This window comes from Nothoprocta perdicaria, unplaced genomic scaffold (assembly GCF_003342845.1).
Source record: "Nothoprocta perdicaria isolate Ctin4 unplaced genomic scaffold, notPer1 scaffold_204, whole genome shotgun sequence".
Lineage (NCBI taxonomy): Eukaryota > Metazoa > Chordata > Aves > Tinamiformes > Tinamidae > Nothoprocta > Nothoprocta perdicaria.
The window spans coordinates 1,351,212-1,370,693 of NW_020455250.1; the positions used below are offsets into that span (position 1 = coordinate 1,351,212).

Genomic DNA, 19,482 nt, shown 5'->3' on the forward strand with positions numbered 1-19,482 from the left:
AAGCTCTTGCTTTTGCTGAGGGTCATCTTCAAGACACTACCTGTTTATGCGTCCAAGCTATCTGTGACTTTGCACTGATGTCCTTGTTGCTTTTACTTGGTGAGAGGAAGACATTGGCATAAATGATAGGGATCTGCATTTAAAATACTACATAAAGCTGTGATGAACAGCACTCTTTATCCTTGGCATACAGAGAAACAGTCTAGTAGCAGCACAGTGAGGTTGTACAACTTAGGTCGCTGCAGGCAATGTAAGTAAAACCTGATAAGACTTTTTTTTTATTGGGCATGCTTGAAACAACCTTGTAATCCCTTATAGGTCTTGTCTCGTTTAAGCAAGTTCAAAGCTATTGACTTTAATTGAGTTACTCTTGCTTTACAATAATGTAAATGAGATGAGAACTTCCCTTCCTCATGGCCCTGGTTTATATTACAGCAAAATAGCCAAGTAGACTTTATTTAGACTTTTGAAACAGAAAATCTCTGGTAAAATTCATTCTTAAGTTAATGTAATAACTGCAAGGCACATCTTGTTACTGTATGTTTTCAAAGCAATTAAAGGAGCGTTTGTAGGAAATTGGTTTATTAACCAGTGTTTGGTATCCTTTTGAAAACACATATATCTAAAGTTATTTATGTATAAATCCTGCATAATAGGAGCAGCTTTTCTTTTAATTCAGACTTGGCATTTGTACGTTTTAGTCTATGACTAATTTTCTAAGTCAGACATACTTGTATCACACAAGGCCTAAACTAAAACAGAGCAAAGGGGATCCCAGCCTGGATATCCCTGATCTAAGAAAGTATTTTTGGTGCCTGCCAATTCAGAAATGAATTTTAATTGCCAAAATGTGTGCACTGTAGCTTGTTACATGAACAGCAAAAATATTAATGCCCTGTGGAATTTTAGGTTAAAGGGGCAGCTTACAGCAGTTGCCCCTATATGTAACACACCAGCTGTGTCCCTTCATTTTAAGTTGCCAATTATTCCCCATGTAATAGCTCTAAAAAGTCCTTCAGAAAATTGCCCCCAAGGTTCCCTTTCATGCTCTAGCTGAGTAGTTTGAAGCAGACCAGCAAAGCTCGGCACATCTCCGGGGTGTTCTGAAGCTGAGCCATGTTTTAATAAAGATTGACGTTTTCAAACAGTATAGGAAAGTTAATGCCCAACGCCTATTGCATTTCAATTGAAGTTGGATACTAGATTCTCTTTATGCTCCTATGGAAATTCTAGCCTAATTAAAGATTGAGAGAGTTAGTGTAAGAGGAGGCTCTTTGAAAAGTCAATGAGGGGCAGAGGGAGATGTTTCTTTAAAAAATCGTTTAGAAGGTTTAAGCTTTCTAAATGATTTATCCCCCAAACTTCAGCAAAGTTGTGTTCAGAAAAATATCACATACTTGGATAGAGGAGAGGTTAAAATGGAGCCTGTAGTAGGAAGATAACCCAAGTTTTAACTGTGGAGGGAATTATCAATGCTCCATAATGAGTTTGTTTGGCTTATTCATGGGTTAGCTTGGTTCTTTTGCTACAGGAAAAAGAATGAGGAAAACAAGCATGCAATCCTTTTGCAATTTCATTAGAGTAATCCTCTTACATTCAAGCCATGTTCCACATTACAGTTTTTAACTTTGGGACAGGCAGCCGCAGAGAAGAACAAAAGGAGAGCAAGAAGCGGAAGCAGAGCCAGAACAAGTATGACTTATGCCTTAAGTTATTAAACTCTTATCACTTTCCACCTCTCACACTGGGGATCTCCTTAGTCAATAATTCTCTGGGATCCTATCTTGCAATTCTTTAGCTTTGTTCACATCCATCTTTTGACTGGTGACTGAGCCAAGCAAGATATAGATACTTGCAAAATGTTTTCAGGTCACAGAAACAGAAAGTTCCAGCTGTGGTAGGAATGGACTTCAGTTTACTCGGAAGTGTATTTAGAGGATAATGGGATTGCCCACTGTATGTGGGAAGCACCTGACATTGCCCCTGTGCCCCTGTCTTGTACTTTGTTTTACACATCTTCTTTTCTGGTCCTTCCCACTGACTTAACTCTTCCTATCTTGCTAGGCTGGAAAGCATTACAGGATGTATGCAGAGGGCATGTTCAGGAAAACTGTCTATATGGCATTTTGGCATATACTTTTCTGGTTTTCTCTGCTCCAGAATTCAGTGCAGCTGCAAAAAGAAACTTGCCCTTGTTTTTTTACAGTCTTTTTGCTATCTACCTGCACCTCGGTTTTGCCAGATGATACGAAGATTAGATTAGGGGAAACTTGCCTCTGCTAGCAAAGTAGCATTGCTAAAATTAATCGTTAACTTATTGCTCATTGCTCCCGCAGCCCTGAGCTTTTGGTAAGTGCATTAGTTCAAGTTCCTGTATAGCAGCCTGCAGGTTATATAACCCTGTCTTTGCATCAGCACCATGGGCACCACGTATCAGGGCAAGGCTCTCTGTGCTCTAAGTATTCCCTCCACTCCTAATCTTGAATTGTAAACATACCACCACCTCTGCATCCATGACTCGCTTCCATTGGCAGATACATGAGGGTGAAGAAGGTAATGCAGGCTGGTTTTTTTGTTTGTTTGTGGTGGTGGTTTTTGCTTTGTTGCTTTTTTTTCCCCCCCCTTTTGGGTTTCTTTGAATTATTAATCATCCATTAGGGTGTGTTGTTTTGTCATAGTGTTAAAGAGTACACTTAGAGGAAAAAGCAGGTACAGTTGAAATGTGATCAGCATGAGAAGGCTGAAAAACTCGTCTTTTTTTTTTTTTTTTTTTTTTTTTTTTTTTTTTTTTTTTTTTTTTTTTTTTTTTTTTTTTTGGTATGGTCTTTTTATTAGACTTCTACAAAGTCTTTACTGCATTGGAATAGGAGATTGGAATTCGGTGAACTTTCATATGACTAATGTTACAACAAGAGATGTTTTCCTGCTGGGAGTCAAGAGTGTACAGAGCAGCTTTGCTCTCACTTGTTTGTTTTGATTTCTTTATGGTCTGAATGAGTAGAGAAGCAGCCCAACAAATGATGTGTGCCTCCGAGGGCTGATTTATTTCCCTTGCAACAGGATGGAGAGACAATAGAGAGAGATTCTCTTGGAAGGCTCAGTGAAGTTTGAGGCAGCTGACATTTCAGTTGACCCAGTATGTATGTTGTCATGGTGCATGATCAGAGCTAGGTGGCTAGCAATGCTGTGAATCCCCATAAAATCATGTTTCATGGATGGAGCTCCAGTGTCTTGTAGGAACAGCCATCAAAATCATGGGATGTCTGCGTATTCTGTTGTAACCTCAGTCATCTCAATATATCACCTGATTTTACCATCAGCCAGGTAGATAAGGCTGCACTGAGATGCTCTGGTTCCTCAGAGTACTTTCTGGCCTATGATTCTGTATCTTCATTGAAAAGAACAGGCAACCAAGACGAGAACTGCAATGCTGCTTAGCCAGCCAACAGAAAGTGATAAAACCTTAATAATGGCAATGTTTTCCTTACTCCTGCAGTCTCAGAAGCTAAACTAATACCCTTTCGTTCCATCAGCACGCTCTAGCTTTCAGCATGAACGCTCAGTGTGTGTTTAATGGCTAGGATAGATATATCATCACCTCATGAATAAGGCATTTGTATTAACCCATGCATTTCCTTGTTTCTCTTTATGGAAGTACTAAAGGGAATTATATTCCCTCTCTAGGGTCTGTCTCTAAAATGGAAGCACTTTTCCCTCCAGTTTTTGAGTGACTCTTCAGCAGGTAGAGAGAAGGTTGTGTTTCTGTCTGTTTTTGTGCTCTTAGCTGTGGGGACGCTCTGCTGTTTTTCTGTTTCTGCCTCTCCAGTTTTAGACCTTCAGGAAACAGAGGTCAGAGCCAAGGGCAAGCCAAGGTGCAGACAAACCACAGATCAGGATGTGTTCCTATATATCAGCAAAAGCAGAAGATCCGCCCTTGCAATCCAGAACTTCTAGTTCTTGCTTGTAGTTGTTGGAAACAAGCTAGTCTTTGAATGATAGCCAGCTTATTTCCAAAAGGGAAAGAGGCCAATGACTGTGTTCATAAATGTCATAAAAACAAGCGACAGGATGTGTTTTTATTCTCGCCTGTCATCCTGCTCTTTGCAAACAGTTTCAAGGTTCTGAAAAGTCTGGGCACTTCTTTAGCTTTCTGGGAAGGTCTTTACAAATCTCCTCGTCCATAGGTTGCACGAGGGGCTCGCCTTTTATTTTGGCTCCCAAAGCTAAGCCAAATCGAGTTCCCAACCTCTTCTTCCTCGCCCCAGTGTTTATTGCAGTGTACACTGACCAGATGCTGTGACTGAGTGCCAAGCTGCTTTTCAACTAAGAATTAAATGATGGAAATAGTCACAAATAAAACCTAAGGAAAAAGGTTGTGCAGTTTATTTTCTTCTCTCCCGTGTGTGTTTATATTTGTCAGGCTTCCAGATGCCCCTGGATAGAGGCTACCTTTCTAAATTGTGTTTTCATTTGCCAAACTGTTAGAGAAGATTACTAGGGATAAATCTTCCTCCTAAACTCCAGTGCTTGCTTCCTGCCCCTTCACTAGTTACAGATATGACTAAGGTGGGGTGGTGGTTAGTTCTGTAGCTGCTGTCTAGAGGCAAAATTGATCATCTTGGAAGGTCAAAAGGATTATCTCTCTTCTACTCCCCTGAAAGAAATTTTCAGTATAACAGTTAAATATTTACTCCTATTACTTTCTGAAATTAGTCTTAATGATGACAGTCTTAAAATGTATTTTACATCTTAAAATGTATTTTAAAATGCATTTCTGCTGTGAAACTCAGCCTGCATTGTGTTTCATCATCAGCTAAAATGCCCTGAACTCTCACCACAATCTGCATGCTTGGAGCCTGCAGCTGCCCCTCATCACTGCCAGGGGAGGACTTCGGCAGCAGTTGGAGGTGTCTCCTAGAATAACTCAGAAGCAGAGCAACTAGTGTCAGTGTAGCAGATCTGGCTGCTGCTATCCACTGATTTCCATGCACTGGAATTTTATTTTTGGGAGAAAGAAGGCTCAAGCCTCAGCCTCTTGCCAGCATCATTTCAGCTAACCCTGTTGACGTACTTGTTACAAAGAGAGAGGACTGTCTGAGAGCAATTCTTGGAGCAATCTTTCTTTTAGAAAACGTTTCTCCCTTGGCCCTCTGTACGATAGGAGGAGGAGCTCCTATCTCCCTGCTTCTGCAGCAAATACCAGGTACTCGGATGCTGCTTACACAGTGGGACAAAACCATGCTTGCTCAGTACTGGCTTGGAATTGAATGGCAGCATTTTCGACTGCTGTATCCTCAGCTGTTGGGTTTTTTGTCATCTTCTCTCTGATCTTTTTTGTTGTTGTCCACAGGAGGAAGTTGGGAGCCAAATAATGTCAAACTTGTAATATCAGAATGAGTAAGAAATGTAAGAGAATGAAACTGCCAGTTCTGTAGTGTTGCTTATTAGTGGATTTGTGGTGCTTGTCTGCTGTGGAATTCTTGTATATAAATCAACCATGTGAAAAGCATTAAATATGCTGCAAATGCAACACAGGAGTTCTGATCATATAAATAGACGGAGTAGGAATGTTGCCTCATGCCAAGGACATTTTCCGATTGTAAATGTCTTGCATTAAATTAATTTGTTCTCTTTCTGAAGTTCAGGTGGTGTTATCACAGAGGCTACCATGATCGCTGGCATTCATGACACTCCTCGTAGTAGTTTCAGTGGGAGCCCAAGAGTATCAAGGACCCTTGAGGCTGCTGCTTGTGCTTTCAAGGGGATCCTTTCAGAAACAGGCCAAGTTTCAGCCACGAATGTCAGGAGAACCTGATGTGCTGAGGGTACCAATCTCCAGAACCTTCTTGGCACCTCTTGTTGATGTGACAAGACGTGTTTTAAAAAAAAAGCTAATCTCTCTCAGAATAGCTCAGATAGGAGATTATAAGGCATGCGTACTTATCCTGCCTTAAATATGGCATCGTGTGTTAATGACTCAGGAAGCAACTCTGGCTCCTTGGCACGTGCTTGTCTGTTGATGAAAGCACCTCATTCCTCAGGGCTTGTGCGTCCTGTCTTCCAGGTTCTCTGAGCCAGACCCCAGCCACACGCTAGAGGAGCGAGTGGTGCATTGGTACTTCAGCCAGCTGGACAACAACAGCAGCAGTGACATCAACAAGCGGGAGCTGAAGCCCTTCAAGCGTTACGTGAAGAAGAAAGCCAAGCCCAAGAAATGTGCCCGACGTTTCACTGACTACTGTGACCTCAACAAAGACAAGTCTATCTCACTGCAGGAGTTGAAGGGCTGCTTGGGCGTAAGCAAGGAAGGAGGCAAGTGCTTTTCTTTTCCTGTTACATGAGAATAAAGAACTGAGATGGAGTTAAAGCAAACTCAGGAAGCAGTTACCTACCAGGTGATTCAAAAGCATACATTTCACATGAGAAAATGAGTGGGACTAATATCCTACCATGCAAATGTAGGTGGTGTGTGTGTGTGTGTGTGTGTGTGTGTGTGTTATAGCTCTGTTTTACAGGTGCTTGAGCTAAGCACTGTAGAGACATAAGTCAAAATAATGAACCTTGCCCAGAACTCTACTTATGCTGTATAAGTCCTTGGAAACTGTGGCTGAGATCAAGTTGACTTCCTGAATAATATACTGCCAACTGTATTCTGCTGTCTGAATATGTAAGCTGGATGATGTATGACCCAGCAGATGCAGTCCTTCTCCAGAGATCCTGTTGACTAACAAAAATAATATTTATTTTCATTACTAAATCTTGCATGCAGGAGAGTGGATGACATGGAGAGAAGAGCAACTCAGAAAGAAATTGTGGGACAATGCTGTTGTCTTTTTTTCCAGGGTTGAAGAGCTTAAGATTGGGAGAGAAATAAGGCATGTCAGTAATGAGGGGTTTTCTTCCTTGTCTTTAGTGTCTTAAGCAACCACCCCGCCTTCCTTCCTTTTCCTCTTTTTTTCATCTTCACCTCATCTTCTGCCAGGATCTGGACCAAATCAGTATTTTGGGAAATTTAATGAATTGAAACTCTTCAACCCAAATTCAATAATTATCAGTCATTCTTGACTGTAGACAGGTTTGCTTGGCAAGAGAGGCAAACAGGGAGATTCCAGGGGACTCATTTCCTGTGCAGGTGTATGGCTATGTGCACTGCTCTTGTTAAACTATCATGTTGGTTTGGAAGGCTGGGTAGCTTTCCTCAAGTTTAACCTTTCCTGAGTTTCTTTACTCAGGTTTAGCACAAATAGGAAGGCAGTCAGTGCATTTGGGTATTGGGGAAGTTGCCTTTTTTAGGTGTTTTGCAAACATCTTAGAATAATAAACCTGGCACATTACTCATCAGCTGTGAGAAGCATTCAGTTTCTGTGGCTCAGTGGATGCTATTTCTTAGTCATTGGTACCTTAGTGAGGAATTACATACCAAATAGCAACTCTGTCCCTTAATTTTATTGCCTTCCCAATAAGATGAATATGCCAAATGAGTTCTGTTGCTGCTTGGCCTGGGCTAAGATTCTCTGGAATCTGATGTCTTGGCCAACTGACTATTCAGAATTTAGGAAGGGAGGAAAAAAAAGGAGGAGAAAAATGAGCATCTTTGATTCAGAGTGAAGGGAAAAGAAAGCTGTGAGTGAGACGTGTCGTTGTACTATTTGTAGAGAATACAGCCTGACTTTCTTGATTTCTTTCACTGCATGAGGACAGGATTATATGTGCAAAAATGACTCTAGCCCTGCGTCACACAGCTTCACATGCCTTTTATGGACCCAAGAAGCCTCAGGGATCAAAGATAAATGGCTGAGGTATATGGGAGTGGAACCCTTGGGGAAAAATGCCTGGGAAAGTAATATAAAGGGCTGGGAGCAATGCAGAGAATACATGCTAACCAGTAGAAAATAACTGAAGGAGCAGACTCTAGAGATGCAGTAAGCAAGCTGGTGATGGGCCTATTTAAAGAAGGTGGTAGATGACCTGTTTCCCCAGCTTTCTATTCAAAGAGCCTCTGAATGCATGATGAGAAATACAAATGTTAATGTTTCTACATTTTTGTCAGATTTTTACTTTTTAACATTGTTCATTTTTTTTCTGGACAGTTCCTTCCAAACATGGAAATAGTGTTGCTTGGTGGAAACACAGGGCATAAATTAACACTGTTATGTGCCTCTTGGGCACTAGATGGATTAAACAAGTTTTATGTGAGAGAATTCAGCAGGGATATTCCTAAGGACAAACCTGAATCTAAGCTTAGGATCAAATCTGAGATACATAATTCTGTTCATTCTTTCCTCACTAGTTCTTGATCCATACAGTCACCTAATATGTTTGCGCTGTCAGTCAGTGGTGCTTCAATGAAGAAAAACTAAGAAATTGCTGAGGAGTCCAGTAGGTCTGGTGGCCATTTTGCACTGATCTTTCCGCTCTGCCTAGATCAGATGCATCAGGGGCAATTCTGATGGAGAGGTGCCATTCTCAACAAGTGGAGAAGCCACTAAGAGTCAGCTTTGAGTGGCTTGCAAATGGTTCCTTGCAAATGGGGCAGAACAGATGGAAGGTTTGTAGCTTTTAGTGTACCAGAAACAGTCTTTTCCTTCATTTGATCAGCAATTGTCTGTTTGAAGGACCGTGGAAGCAAAACAGACTGATTTACAACCTGTTAAAAGTTAGCATTCATCAGTACAGTCTGCACAGCCTGAGTCAAAGGGGAAGCCATCTGTGATCAAAGAGCAAATTTAGCTCTATGCAGTCCAAAGGCATGGTCCTTGAGAGGAGATGGACACATGTTGCAAAGCTTTGCTGGGAAGTTACTGAACCCAAGATTAATTGGAGTCTAATGATCTCAGAACTGTAAATCTGAGCAAGGCTTGTACTAATTGCTGGCTGCAGAGCATTGGAGTTCAGTTTTACCTCTATATTCTTCCAAGTTTAGAGGACAAAGTCAGCATGTTGTGCGTGCCCAGAGAGCAGCTAAGGAATTAAGCAGGGAAGACATGTCCTTCTGCCAGATGAAGGGAAGTTTCCTTCTTCCAGTTCACATTCCATGATTGCTTTGCCATCCAAAGGCTTGTCAGACTGGAGGTGCTGGGTATGTTTCACAGGCCATGAAAGCTTCTGGAGTGGAACGAGACAACTCTCTGTGGCAATAGACTACTGTCAGGAGCACAGTTGGGAAACGGGATCAAAACATCTTCGTTAAAATTGCAAGTTGATTATGCAATATTGTGTTTTGGTAGATACTGTTTTCCGTAGATGTGCATATTGGCCTGTGCTTGTACTGAAAGCAGCTAACTGAAGGGGATATAATTTGCCTTTGGAGTGAAAAGTGTCATTTCAAAGCTTTGGTATCAATTTAGGTGAAGTCTCCCATGCCTTTCTGAAGATGCACCGAGTCTCGGGCAAAGCAGTGGTACCTTCTTTCCTGCCACGTTCTTGTTGATCCATGTGGGCCATGAGAGCAGAGAAGGGGATTAGGCACATTCTAGCAAAACCTGGCCATGGCCAGAGCTTGTTCCACAGTGGGAGCAAAGGAGTGAAAAGCCTCGCAAGGGAGAGCAGACGTTTTGCTGCACATACGCCGAGCGGAGGGAGATGGGTTTGTTCCAGGCAGCCCAGGGCCCGAGCCTTAGGTGCTGCGACAAGCCAAGGAGCGAGGCAATTCCTGGAAAAGAGAGCGCGTGACGTCGTTTTACATTCATGTGATATTTCATGGTGGGAGCGGGGGGGTTGGAAACTGGATGTCTGCTTCTGTGCACACCCGAAGATGCGGGGCCTGGAAAAGCGCTGGAGCGAGGCGGCCATGGCCCAGGCTGAGCGTTGGAGCAGCACCCTCTAGGGGCCTCCACCTTGCCTGGCAGCCCGAGGAAAAGCACAGCTCCGCAAGTGTCCAATAAGCTGTAGGACAGAGGCTCATAAAGGTCCGGGATTTTTATGGCCAGACCCCTGGGTGAGTCCCAATTAGGTCTGGAAGGATCTGCCTTTGGGCAAGAGGCCTGCTTTTTATAGAGAGGCGCAGAAATGAGTTAACAGGCATTCCTCTGATCTTGCCAGGACACATGGCTGATACAGGGCTAGGTTCAGGGGCCTTAAAATAGCTTACCACCTTTATATGGCTCCTCTTATTAACAATTTTTAAAGCCAACAGATTTTACTTTGTGACCTATTTTAAACTCGGTCACCACTACATTTCTTCCCCATCTTTTCCTTTCCAGGGGCTCCATTTCTTTCTTATAGTTCAACCTTCCATCTTCCTGTGGGTCTTTTCCCAGTGTTTCTCCCCATTTTTTTCTAAGTTTTATTTTTATTCTTCTCTTGCACAGAGAAAATGTTGGGTTTTTTTTTCCATTGGATGAGAGCACCTGTAAATATTAGTGCAAGTTAAACTACTTAGATGTAGTGTGAAGTGAGTGTGTGAAGTGAGCTGCACAATCGTGTCAGATGCTCACACACAAAACTCAGTGTTTTGCCTGGCTAAAGTGAAAGGTGGCAACTTGCCTACTGGTGCTGGCCGCAAGCAGAAGTTTCCACTTCCAGTTGATGGACCCCTGTCTCAAACCCAGACCAAGCAGATGATGGGAAGTTTAATAAGCTTTTGAGAGTGCCAAGTTCCTCTGATTCCAGCCTTGCCTGTACCTAGCTCCTCCTAGCACCTGGTTTAATGTCAAGGGGTGAAGCCCTTGGCATTAGCTCCATCTGGTGTAGGGTGTATGTTCCTACATCTCATGATGCAGTCCCAACTGTGCAGTCTGTTCTTCTCCTGCTGGATATGAGTTCAAGTGTTGATTTTAGACCTATTTGATCATTTGGTCTAAGCTTTTGGTCAGTAGAGATTTAATAAGTATGGACTATCTGTATTCCCTACACCTTCATTTTGTTGCTTGCTCCTCTCTGTAGGACATACCCAAGGGCCTGCATTTCTTTCTTCTGTCATGTTTGCCATTAGCAAAAACTATTTTGGGGAACTTCATGTCATTCCTTGCATCCTTTCATTTTTCTTTCTCCTTCCTCAGTTTAATTTTGTACTTGTTGCTTCTTACCTGTGTCAAACCTCTGGACTTCTTGAAGTTGAGATACAGTGCAAGATACGCTGCATCTCAAGCATATTTCTCTGACTCTTGTGTATGAAACTTAAGGAGCACTGGCAGCAGTCAATATGTGGGGACTCAAGGAGCTCCTTTGTCATGCCATGACATTTTTTATTGCCTTTAACATGGTTCTTGGATTTTACAGGTAGCCTGAGCAGTTTCCCCAGTGGAAAAAGACAAGGCCTTAACCCCTTCAGTGAGTATCTTAATTTTTTTGTTTCCTTTTTCTTGCATGATAGACATTCATACTCCCTAGAATTTGTGCTTCGTTGCTTTCTTGTGTTTACAAATAGTAATTTAGAAACAGCTGGAACCCAAGTGTGTTCATAAGAGGTGGGAATGTATTAACCTCCACTAAAATTTGAGCAGAATCATTACCAGAGCTGCATGTCAATCTGCCATGGCTCCAAGTTCCTTTCTAGTTGCTCAGAATCCCTTGTGTAATGCAAGTCACCTCCCTCCCCAACTTGTGCATTGCATGTATAGACATTGAAGTTAATCTATTTTTATGATATAGTCATTAAGCATTGTGAGAGCAAAATTCTGCAAACAATTTCAGATATGATTTTCCTGAGTAATTTTACATTTGTCAATATTTGTCCACCTTCGCAGGGTATGTCAAATAGCACTGATTCCAACAAGGCCCTTCTGATAAACTCTCTCCTTTGTGAAAGCCAGATCTGTACTTCTGCCTTTTGCTCATCATGTTGTCACTCTTATTAATCTACAAAGCACACTTGCTTTAATCACATAAAAACTTTTATTCTTCAAGAGCCTTTAATGAAGGACTTAAGCTTTCTGAAGAAGCATGGATGCTGTGGTAATACACATCCATCTGACGTGCAAAGCATTGTCTTTTTGCCATTTACTGGGACAGTAATAGCTTAGCAGATCCCTGCAACTCTCTGCTCCAAGAATCCCCTCAACAGATTCAGTAGCACAGTGGACATCAGTGCATGGTGCGTGATGGATGAGCAGGGAGGCTGCTGTCTTTTGATGTTGCAGAGATGAGGAGAAGCAGCCTGGCCTCTCCTTGAAGGCCTGCTTGCCTGTCAGGGAAGGAGACTAGCTGGCTGCTGCTCAAGGGGATCAGTAGTTGCAGAGTTGCCTTAGATCAGTGGGATTCTGCCTCAGCCATCACAGGAGGAAGAGCAGTAGGAGAGATTTCAGACCAGTTGTTTGTCTGGACTGCAGGGCCATTCCCAAGAAGGGGGAGGGAGAGTGGTGGTTTTTAGTTAAAAATACCTCAGTCCCCAGGGCTCTGTGTGACTCACTGAGCACTGGTTTTTCAGCTAGGCGGGCTCATCAGCCCCTCGCCCTTCTCAGCCTCACAGCTCGCTCTGGGATCCCAGCCCTCCGGGGCCCACAGCTGCAACAGGGGCTCTACTGTGTGTCACCTCAGTTGGCTGCCATTTGGGGTTAATTTGCCTTTCTCCACCTTTCCCTGCTCCTGCCTCTGTGTGTGTGTGTGTGTGTGTGTGTGCGCTTTGCCTACCCCGTCCTTCTCAGTAGGCCGCCTGGTGTAGGAGCAGAAGCGGGAAGGCAAGGCAGGAGCCGACCCAAAGGAAAGAGAGACCCAGCAACCGATGGACAGACACCTTGCTGCTTGTGAGCCAGCAGGCAGCGCCAGCAACATCCAGCGTGGCAGAAGTGGCACCCAGAACGTTTGCACTTTTTAATAATTGGTTTGGGTTTGGGTACGTTTTTAATCTCTTCTCGATGCCATTATCTAATACTTTGGAAGGGGGGCGGGAAACAACAGGATCAAGACTTTCCAAAATTGGAACAGCTACTGACGACTTAAAATTGAGTTCCCTGGGACTCAAAGAAAGAGATTTTTATATACTGTATATAAATATATATGTAAATTGTACAGTTGTCTTGTACAGGGGTTGGAGTCACTGTTCTGTCCCTCCCTTTGCTTTTGAAGGCTATTAGAGCTAGAGGGACACTTTGCATTTAATGGATACAGCAATGCAATGATTTCTGCTGCCAAGCCATCCTTTATTTGCAAACTGATGTCCTTAACATCCCTCTGCACATAGGTACGAGCATATCAGCATGTCTTATGTTCACAGATGTTCACACAGTGCCACAGCCAGATAACAAATGCTTCCTGGGAGCAGCTGAACCCCATCAGTTCTAAGTGCAAAGCACTGGGTTTTTGAGAGAACACAGATTACATCTAATTATTGGTGCACTGCAGAGCTGCGTAAAGTAGGCCCACGGAAGGGTTGTATTAAGGAAATATAAAGGTAGTTTCTGCACCTGTTGCAGTTTGGGCAGAACTGAATTGCAAATGCAGGTCCATGCTGCAAGTATCTACCATCTACCATAGCAAGTATCTACCATGTATGGGGAATCTAACACTGTAAGGACGTGGGAACTGTAGGTCATAGTTGAGTCAAGAGAATAAAGTCCTCTCTGACAAGTTGTTCATCTGTATGATGTATAACAACAAAAAGGTTGTGAAGTTTGCTAAAACCAGCATCAGGCTGCCTGTTGTTTTGCTGCAGAGCTAAAAACCTATTTGTCAGTGCGGAAGGACACAACGATGCTGGTGTTCCCCGAGAGTCTGATTTACTTGCCCATTTGTAGGGGATATTCAGCGCAGCTTGCCCCTTCTCAGATGGGAATCCTTGTGCCATTCATCTTGGGACCAAAAACCTGCAGTCAGAGATGGCATCATGCCATGCTAATATGGGAATCAGCTCAGCAATTGCCTGCAGCAGCACTGCGTTACTGTAGAGATGGGGCTTGCCCCGTAGGGCCTGGCTGCTTTGGTAAAAGAAGCTGTGACAGGGCATCTTCGTGCTGTGGGGTTGTGATAGCATGAGAAACACAGCAGCAGGAGTGTCACCATGCAGCGAGTTAGAGCCATGCTGGCAAAACTGGAAGTTAAGAGACTAAACTTCAGTAACTGCTTAAAATTGGTAATAGCTCTTATCATGGGAAGTAGATTGGAACTAATTAAAGCATTTGACATGATTGGGAACACTCTCATGATCTCTGAAGTGTACAATTTGCCAGCTCAATGTAAAGAAAAACTCTCCTCTTTAACAAGAGCAGCTCCTTTTGCTGGATCTTCATGCTTCCTCACATACAATAATAGATATATTTTTGTGGTCTGCCACCTCCCATCTTCTCAATTGCATCATTTAAGTACTTGGGACATATTCTGTGTGTTGAAATTATTTGGTTTAGTGTATAATTATAAATGGCCCTGTTATTCACTAATTCTGTTGTAGGAGAGAAGAATGAATACCATTGTATAAAAAATCCTCACCTTTTCGTTGTATGTTAGTTTTAGGAGTTAAAGCTCTGGGTTTTCCTTTTTTTTTTTTTTTTTTTTTTTTTTTTTTTTTTTTTTAATATATCTGCATCCAGCAGAAGTAGCAGATGGATGAGAGATCTCATCCAACCATTGGGGGAAGTCAATTCCCCACAAGACCAGGGGGAGCACAGACCTCCTAAAACTCATTGTGTCTTTTCTTCTGGGAATACCTCTAAGCCAGCCAGCCCATACTGTTGTTTGCAATGTAAATTCTACTGCAGAGCACCTCCCTGCCCTCCAAAAGGCTGACATTCACGTGCAGTTTGCAATTGAAATGGAATAAGCTCTCCAAGGAGGCCAGGCTAAGAGCAGCTGTTGATGTTCGCGCTGTTATGGTGGGGATCCATGTCCCTGTGCTGGAACTGACTTTGCTAATAGATTGTGGTCCAAGGGTTTTGTCATCTCCCTGTCTGTCCATACATGAGGAGTTTGGGTCATGGCATCTTCACTTGCTCAATGTGCACAGTCTTTGGGGCAGCATCTGGCAACGTTTGTGCAAGGTTCAACCAGCATCAACGTGTGCTGGCTGGCAGGAAATAGGTTACGTGTTACATGTGTCTGTGTTGGAAGTTCACACAGGTCCGGGTTGGGAAAAGCCCAAATCCATGGCCAAGCAGTTGATGCTGGTTGGCGCACTCATTGCCAGCTTCCTCCTCCTCATCTTGCTGTTCTTGCCTGGTGCCCCTGGCTGGCCGCTCTGACCTGGTGCCCTCCTGTGGGACATGGGACGTGTCTGCTGCTCTGCCTCACAGCAGCAGCATCCCACACAGCTGGGCTGGGGTGAGTGTCAGCACTGCACCTGAAAGCAGCCCCTGGACATCTCCTCATCTCTACAGCTCTGCTCTGAGCAATACCTGACAGCAGCTGGGAAGAGGAGAGACGCAGGGATCCGCAGCGCACGTCACTGGCTCCTCCTGCCAGAAGCAGGAAGCCTCCCTTTTTTTTTTAAGCATTTTTTTCTGATTGGGGAAATAGAGAGTTGGAGGGAGTAGTATTAACATGGCACTACTTTCCATGGCCTTTTGGGGGAAACTAGTTCAAGCACGAGATAAAATGTATATTGAACTTAGCCTGCCCCAGCACATGTCTGCCTATGGCATTGTTTGTTAGACTGAAAGACATCTGTTTGATTTGGGTTTTGTAATAAAATAGATAACTTTTGCTCCAGTGTCTTGTGGTGGTTTCTTGTAACAAAAAGAAGATAGGTGAGAAGCAGTTGATGTCGCTTCTGGAGGTCTCCTAAGGCTTGAAATTAATCAAAAATAGGAAAAGAGTTTGAAGATGCTAATTATTCTGCCATGCTTTCTGTACCTGGGCACAACATACCTACCCAAGACTCAGTCTTCACAGGAAAAAAATAACTGTGGCTGCCAGATACTCAGTGGAATTTATTTTATTAAATAAATAAAGGAGGCAAAAGAGCAAGTTAATGATGTTGAGACCACTCAGCAGAATGAAAGCAGGACCTGGTGAAGCTCTGCAAGGGAGTTTAAAACACTGGCTAGGGGTTTTCTGGCTCAGATACTGCTGTTTTTGGAGCATCATAGAATACATGTGTGATCCCAGAGGAGCGACACAGAAACATCACCTAATGAGAGAGGAAAAACCTAGAGAGTGTTACACCTGTAATTACTCAGAGAATTGTAAGATCGCAAGAAATGGCAGGTATGCGTTTGTTAAGGTCTTGTTGAGGAGAAATCGAATCAAACAAACTTGATTCCCTTCTTCGACAGGATAACTGGCCCCGTGGCTAGAGGGGGAGCAGGAGATGTGACAGCATCTTGCCTTGGGTAGGGCTTCTGGCGCTCTCCCAGCAGATCTTCTCCTAAGCGAGCTGAGGAAATGTAACGTGTTTAGACCGAGACTATACACTGAGTTCAGTGTCAGACCTGGAGTCCCATGTGAGTGTCTCTGTTCCAGGATTTTTTTTTTCCAAGCACCCAAGTTGTACAAGAGAGTTCTGCACGCAAGTACGACTAGCACTTCTGCAGCGCAAGCCTCTCTTAGCAGCAGCGGCCTCTTCCAGGGAACACATCACTTTGCATTTTACATCATAAGGAAAAAAAAATCTTACTGAGATTTCTTACAAATTTCAAAGTATTTCTGAGACCAGTGGATTGGTCTTTTTTTTCCATTGCATCCTTCAAACTGAGCCAAATACTCAGTGCATCCCCAGCAACAAGTAGCAGGTAGGCCATGATTTTTCCTTGGCTTTGCCACGTGAATGGCATTACAGTAGCATTGCCTGGGACATTCCCCAGGTGACTCGACAAAAGAAGTGGTGCCCCTAACTCCAACTCTGCCCTCTCACGTTCATTTGCAAATGGAGATGTGCAGAGGCAAGTGGAGCCGTATGGACTGCGATTCCTGAGCCTTAGAGCCTATGGAATTACACGTGACGCAAATGGCAGTCAAACCAGGGACATTACTTCAGATTTTTTTTTCCAAAGACAGACGAGGAATTTAGTGGTTTTAGTCCCAAAACTAACGTTTAAATGGAGCGCCCGGGAAGGGAGGGCAGAGGGAGGCTGTGCGGTGCGCATGGGAGATGCCCCTTGCTGTGCAGCCCGTATGGCACCCAGCTGCAAAAGCAAAATACAACATGCAGTTAGTGTGTTCAGCACTGCTCACCTTCCAGGTGTGACTCTACCTGTGTTTGGCTACAATACAGCTGATTATGGGAGAGATTTTAAGTAAATTAAGAAATCAAAAGCTTTCAAATATAGGTCAAAGAACCTTTATTACTTGATGCAAAGCCCTCACACAAGTGCAGTGCGGTTACAGCTGTACTGCAGCCTGGGAAGCCCTGTTTTTCTTTCTGTATGATTTTAAGACTATGGATGGAAGCACCTGTGAGAACAAGCCCTCCAGCGAGAGCTCTGCATCTCCTGGGCTGTGAGAACATTTAAAGAGTGCAATTCTGCATCGCTTATTAGTAAGGCGGGCGAAGCAATTCCATGTATTTGGTTTTCATAACAACCGTGTGAAGTGTCAACAGCTCCTTATGTTAAATGAAGGAGAAATCAGGACATTCTTCTTCTGTGTTGTTTTTCTTTTCTCTCAATAAATTGGACATTCTGGGATGCTGAAGAACTCAAGCTGGCCTCAGATATGATCACAGGTCTTTGTTGAGAGCAAACAGTGACTACACACACACACACACACACACACACACACACACACACACACACACACACACACACACACACACACACACACACACAGACATATATCTCCTCACTCAGCGCAGAGCCTGGGCTCATTTCTGGTGGCAGCAGTCAGAGATGGCAGCTGCTCTGAGGTGATGGCTTTCTCAGAAAGCCTGGGAGGAAAGAAACACTTCCTTGCTCTGCTTTTACTAAAAAAATAAAATAAATTCCTGGGGAGCTAATGCTAAACCTGATCACTAATGCTAAAAACGTGTCCTGGTGATGAGGCGGGAGGTGGTTTTACAGAGCGCTGACGGTCTGAAGACGGCATTTCTGGGACAATTAGGACAGAATTAAAAGCCTGTGTTAGGTTCTCCAGGGCCCGTGCACTGAGTTGCTGGGTTTTGTGTGTGAACGTGATGCTCCCCGCGGTGCCCGCTGCCCTCCCTCCAGGCTGGCAGCCGGTGAGTTTCTCTCGGCAGCGGGCGCTCATTCCAGCTTTAAGGCGACGGTGCAGAGGGCACCGGCGAGCCGAGCGGTGCAGCAGCAGCAGCACCCTGCTCGCCCCATGGCTGCTGCTCCAGAGCGGCATTCCCGGCACACGGCAGGGACGGCACTCGGGAGCGGCATTCCCGGCACATGGCAAGGTGGCCGTCCCGCAACGCTGCCAACCGGGTCCCCTCCGGGTTCAGCCCGGCTGTGAGGTGCCCAGGGCCAGCTGGTGGCCCGTGTCACGATGTCCCTGCCTCGGGCACGTGCAAGGACCCACAGCAGGGTGCACCCGTGCCCTGGGAGGGGGGGACAAACCCACTGCGCTCCCTGGTGACAGCGTCTGGCCAAGTCACCTTTCCCACCGCAGGCACAGGGACAGGCTGCATCACCGAGCTGCCTACATGCACTCGTGGGCTTAATTAGCTAGATATGTGTAACAGTTCATTCAAATGCTGGGAGCCCGCCTGCCTGCACACCTGGGCGCCCCGAGATGTTTCTGCGGCCAGCGCCGGGCCAGGGGTGCCCACAGACCAGCCCAAAAGGCACCACAACCCCCGCAACATGTGCAGAAGCAGCTCCCACCCCTCCGCAGCCCTCTCGCTGAAATCAAAGGCAGTAGTTTGGGTTCTGTCCCTGGAGCCAGCAGCTGCTTGGCTTTGCCTCCATTGCCCAAGTTGGAGGCTTCCTTTGCAAAGCACTTAGTGCTATTGCTATCCCAAGACCAATCCAGAAGAGCAGGAAAGCCATTCCCTCCAGCTGGCATTGCAGGCAGAGCACACCCCTGTTGGATTCAACAAGGAGAAGCTAGTGTCAGCACGGGGATGTTCTGAGGACGTGGCAGACTGTCCTCATGCCCTGGGCTGCAGCTCCTGCTGAGCATCAAGCCTAAGGCGCTAGTGGAGGTTGGCACCTCTGTGGTGCCACCTGAAATGCTCGAGGTGGACATGGGGGGATGATGGTGTGTAGCACTGACGTGGTATGTTGGAGAGTGGCACGGAGACAGCGGGTGAGCAGGTAGAGGGCAAGGTTGGCCCTTCGGGGACCATGATGGCTTTTCCCAGCTTTCTGGCTGCCGTGAGGGAGCCATGTGCACAAGGCAGCCACAGTTCCCAGCCCTTGTTTGTCCCCTCCCTGCTGCTAGCACCATGAGGAGCCAGCCACGTCCCTCCAGTGCCCACCACCCTCCACCCTGCAGGGACCCCCTCATGCTTGTCCCTAGGCACGGCTTGTCCCTAGGCCTAGGCAGGGCTCAGCCTCCACCAGGGCCACCATCCACTTGATGCAGAAAGCCACTTCTGAGGTCGCCACGGTAAAGGCCGGTCACCATGGTAAAGGCCACTGCAGTGCTCTGTGGCCTTTGTGCGCTGCTTTTGGGGGTCATGGACCCAAATACAAGCAAGGAGGGGAGAGGAGAAGAGAGAGGAGAGGAGAG

The 19,482-nt window shown here is 44.9% G+C and overlaps 1 protein-coding gene across 1 annotated transcript in view; it reads left to right on the forward strand.

The window, feature by feature from the left end:
- Positions 1-14,387, forward strand: part of SMOC1 (SPARC related modular calcium binding 1) — a 120,892-nt gene extending 106,505 nt beyond the window's left edge. The window contains exons 12-14 of the mRNA XM_026038224.1: positions 6,065-6,312; positions 11,221-11,271; positions 12,585-14,387. Of these exons, the coding sequence (XP_025894009.1) occupies positions 6,065-6,312; positions 11,221-11,271; positions 12,585-12,601 (316 nt within the window). The 3' untranslated portion in view covers positions 12,602-14,387. The remainder of the gene's footprint in view (positions 1-6,064; positions 6,313-11,220; positions 11,272-12,584) is intronic.
- The last annotated feature ends 5,095 nt before the right edge of the window (positions 14,388-19,482 follow it).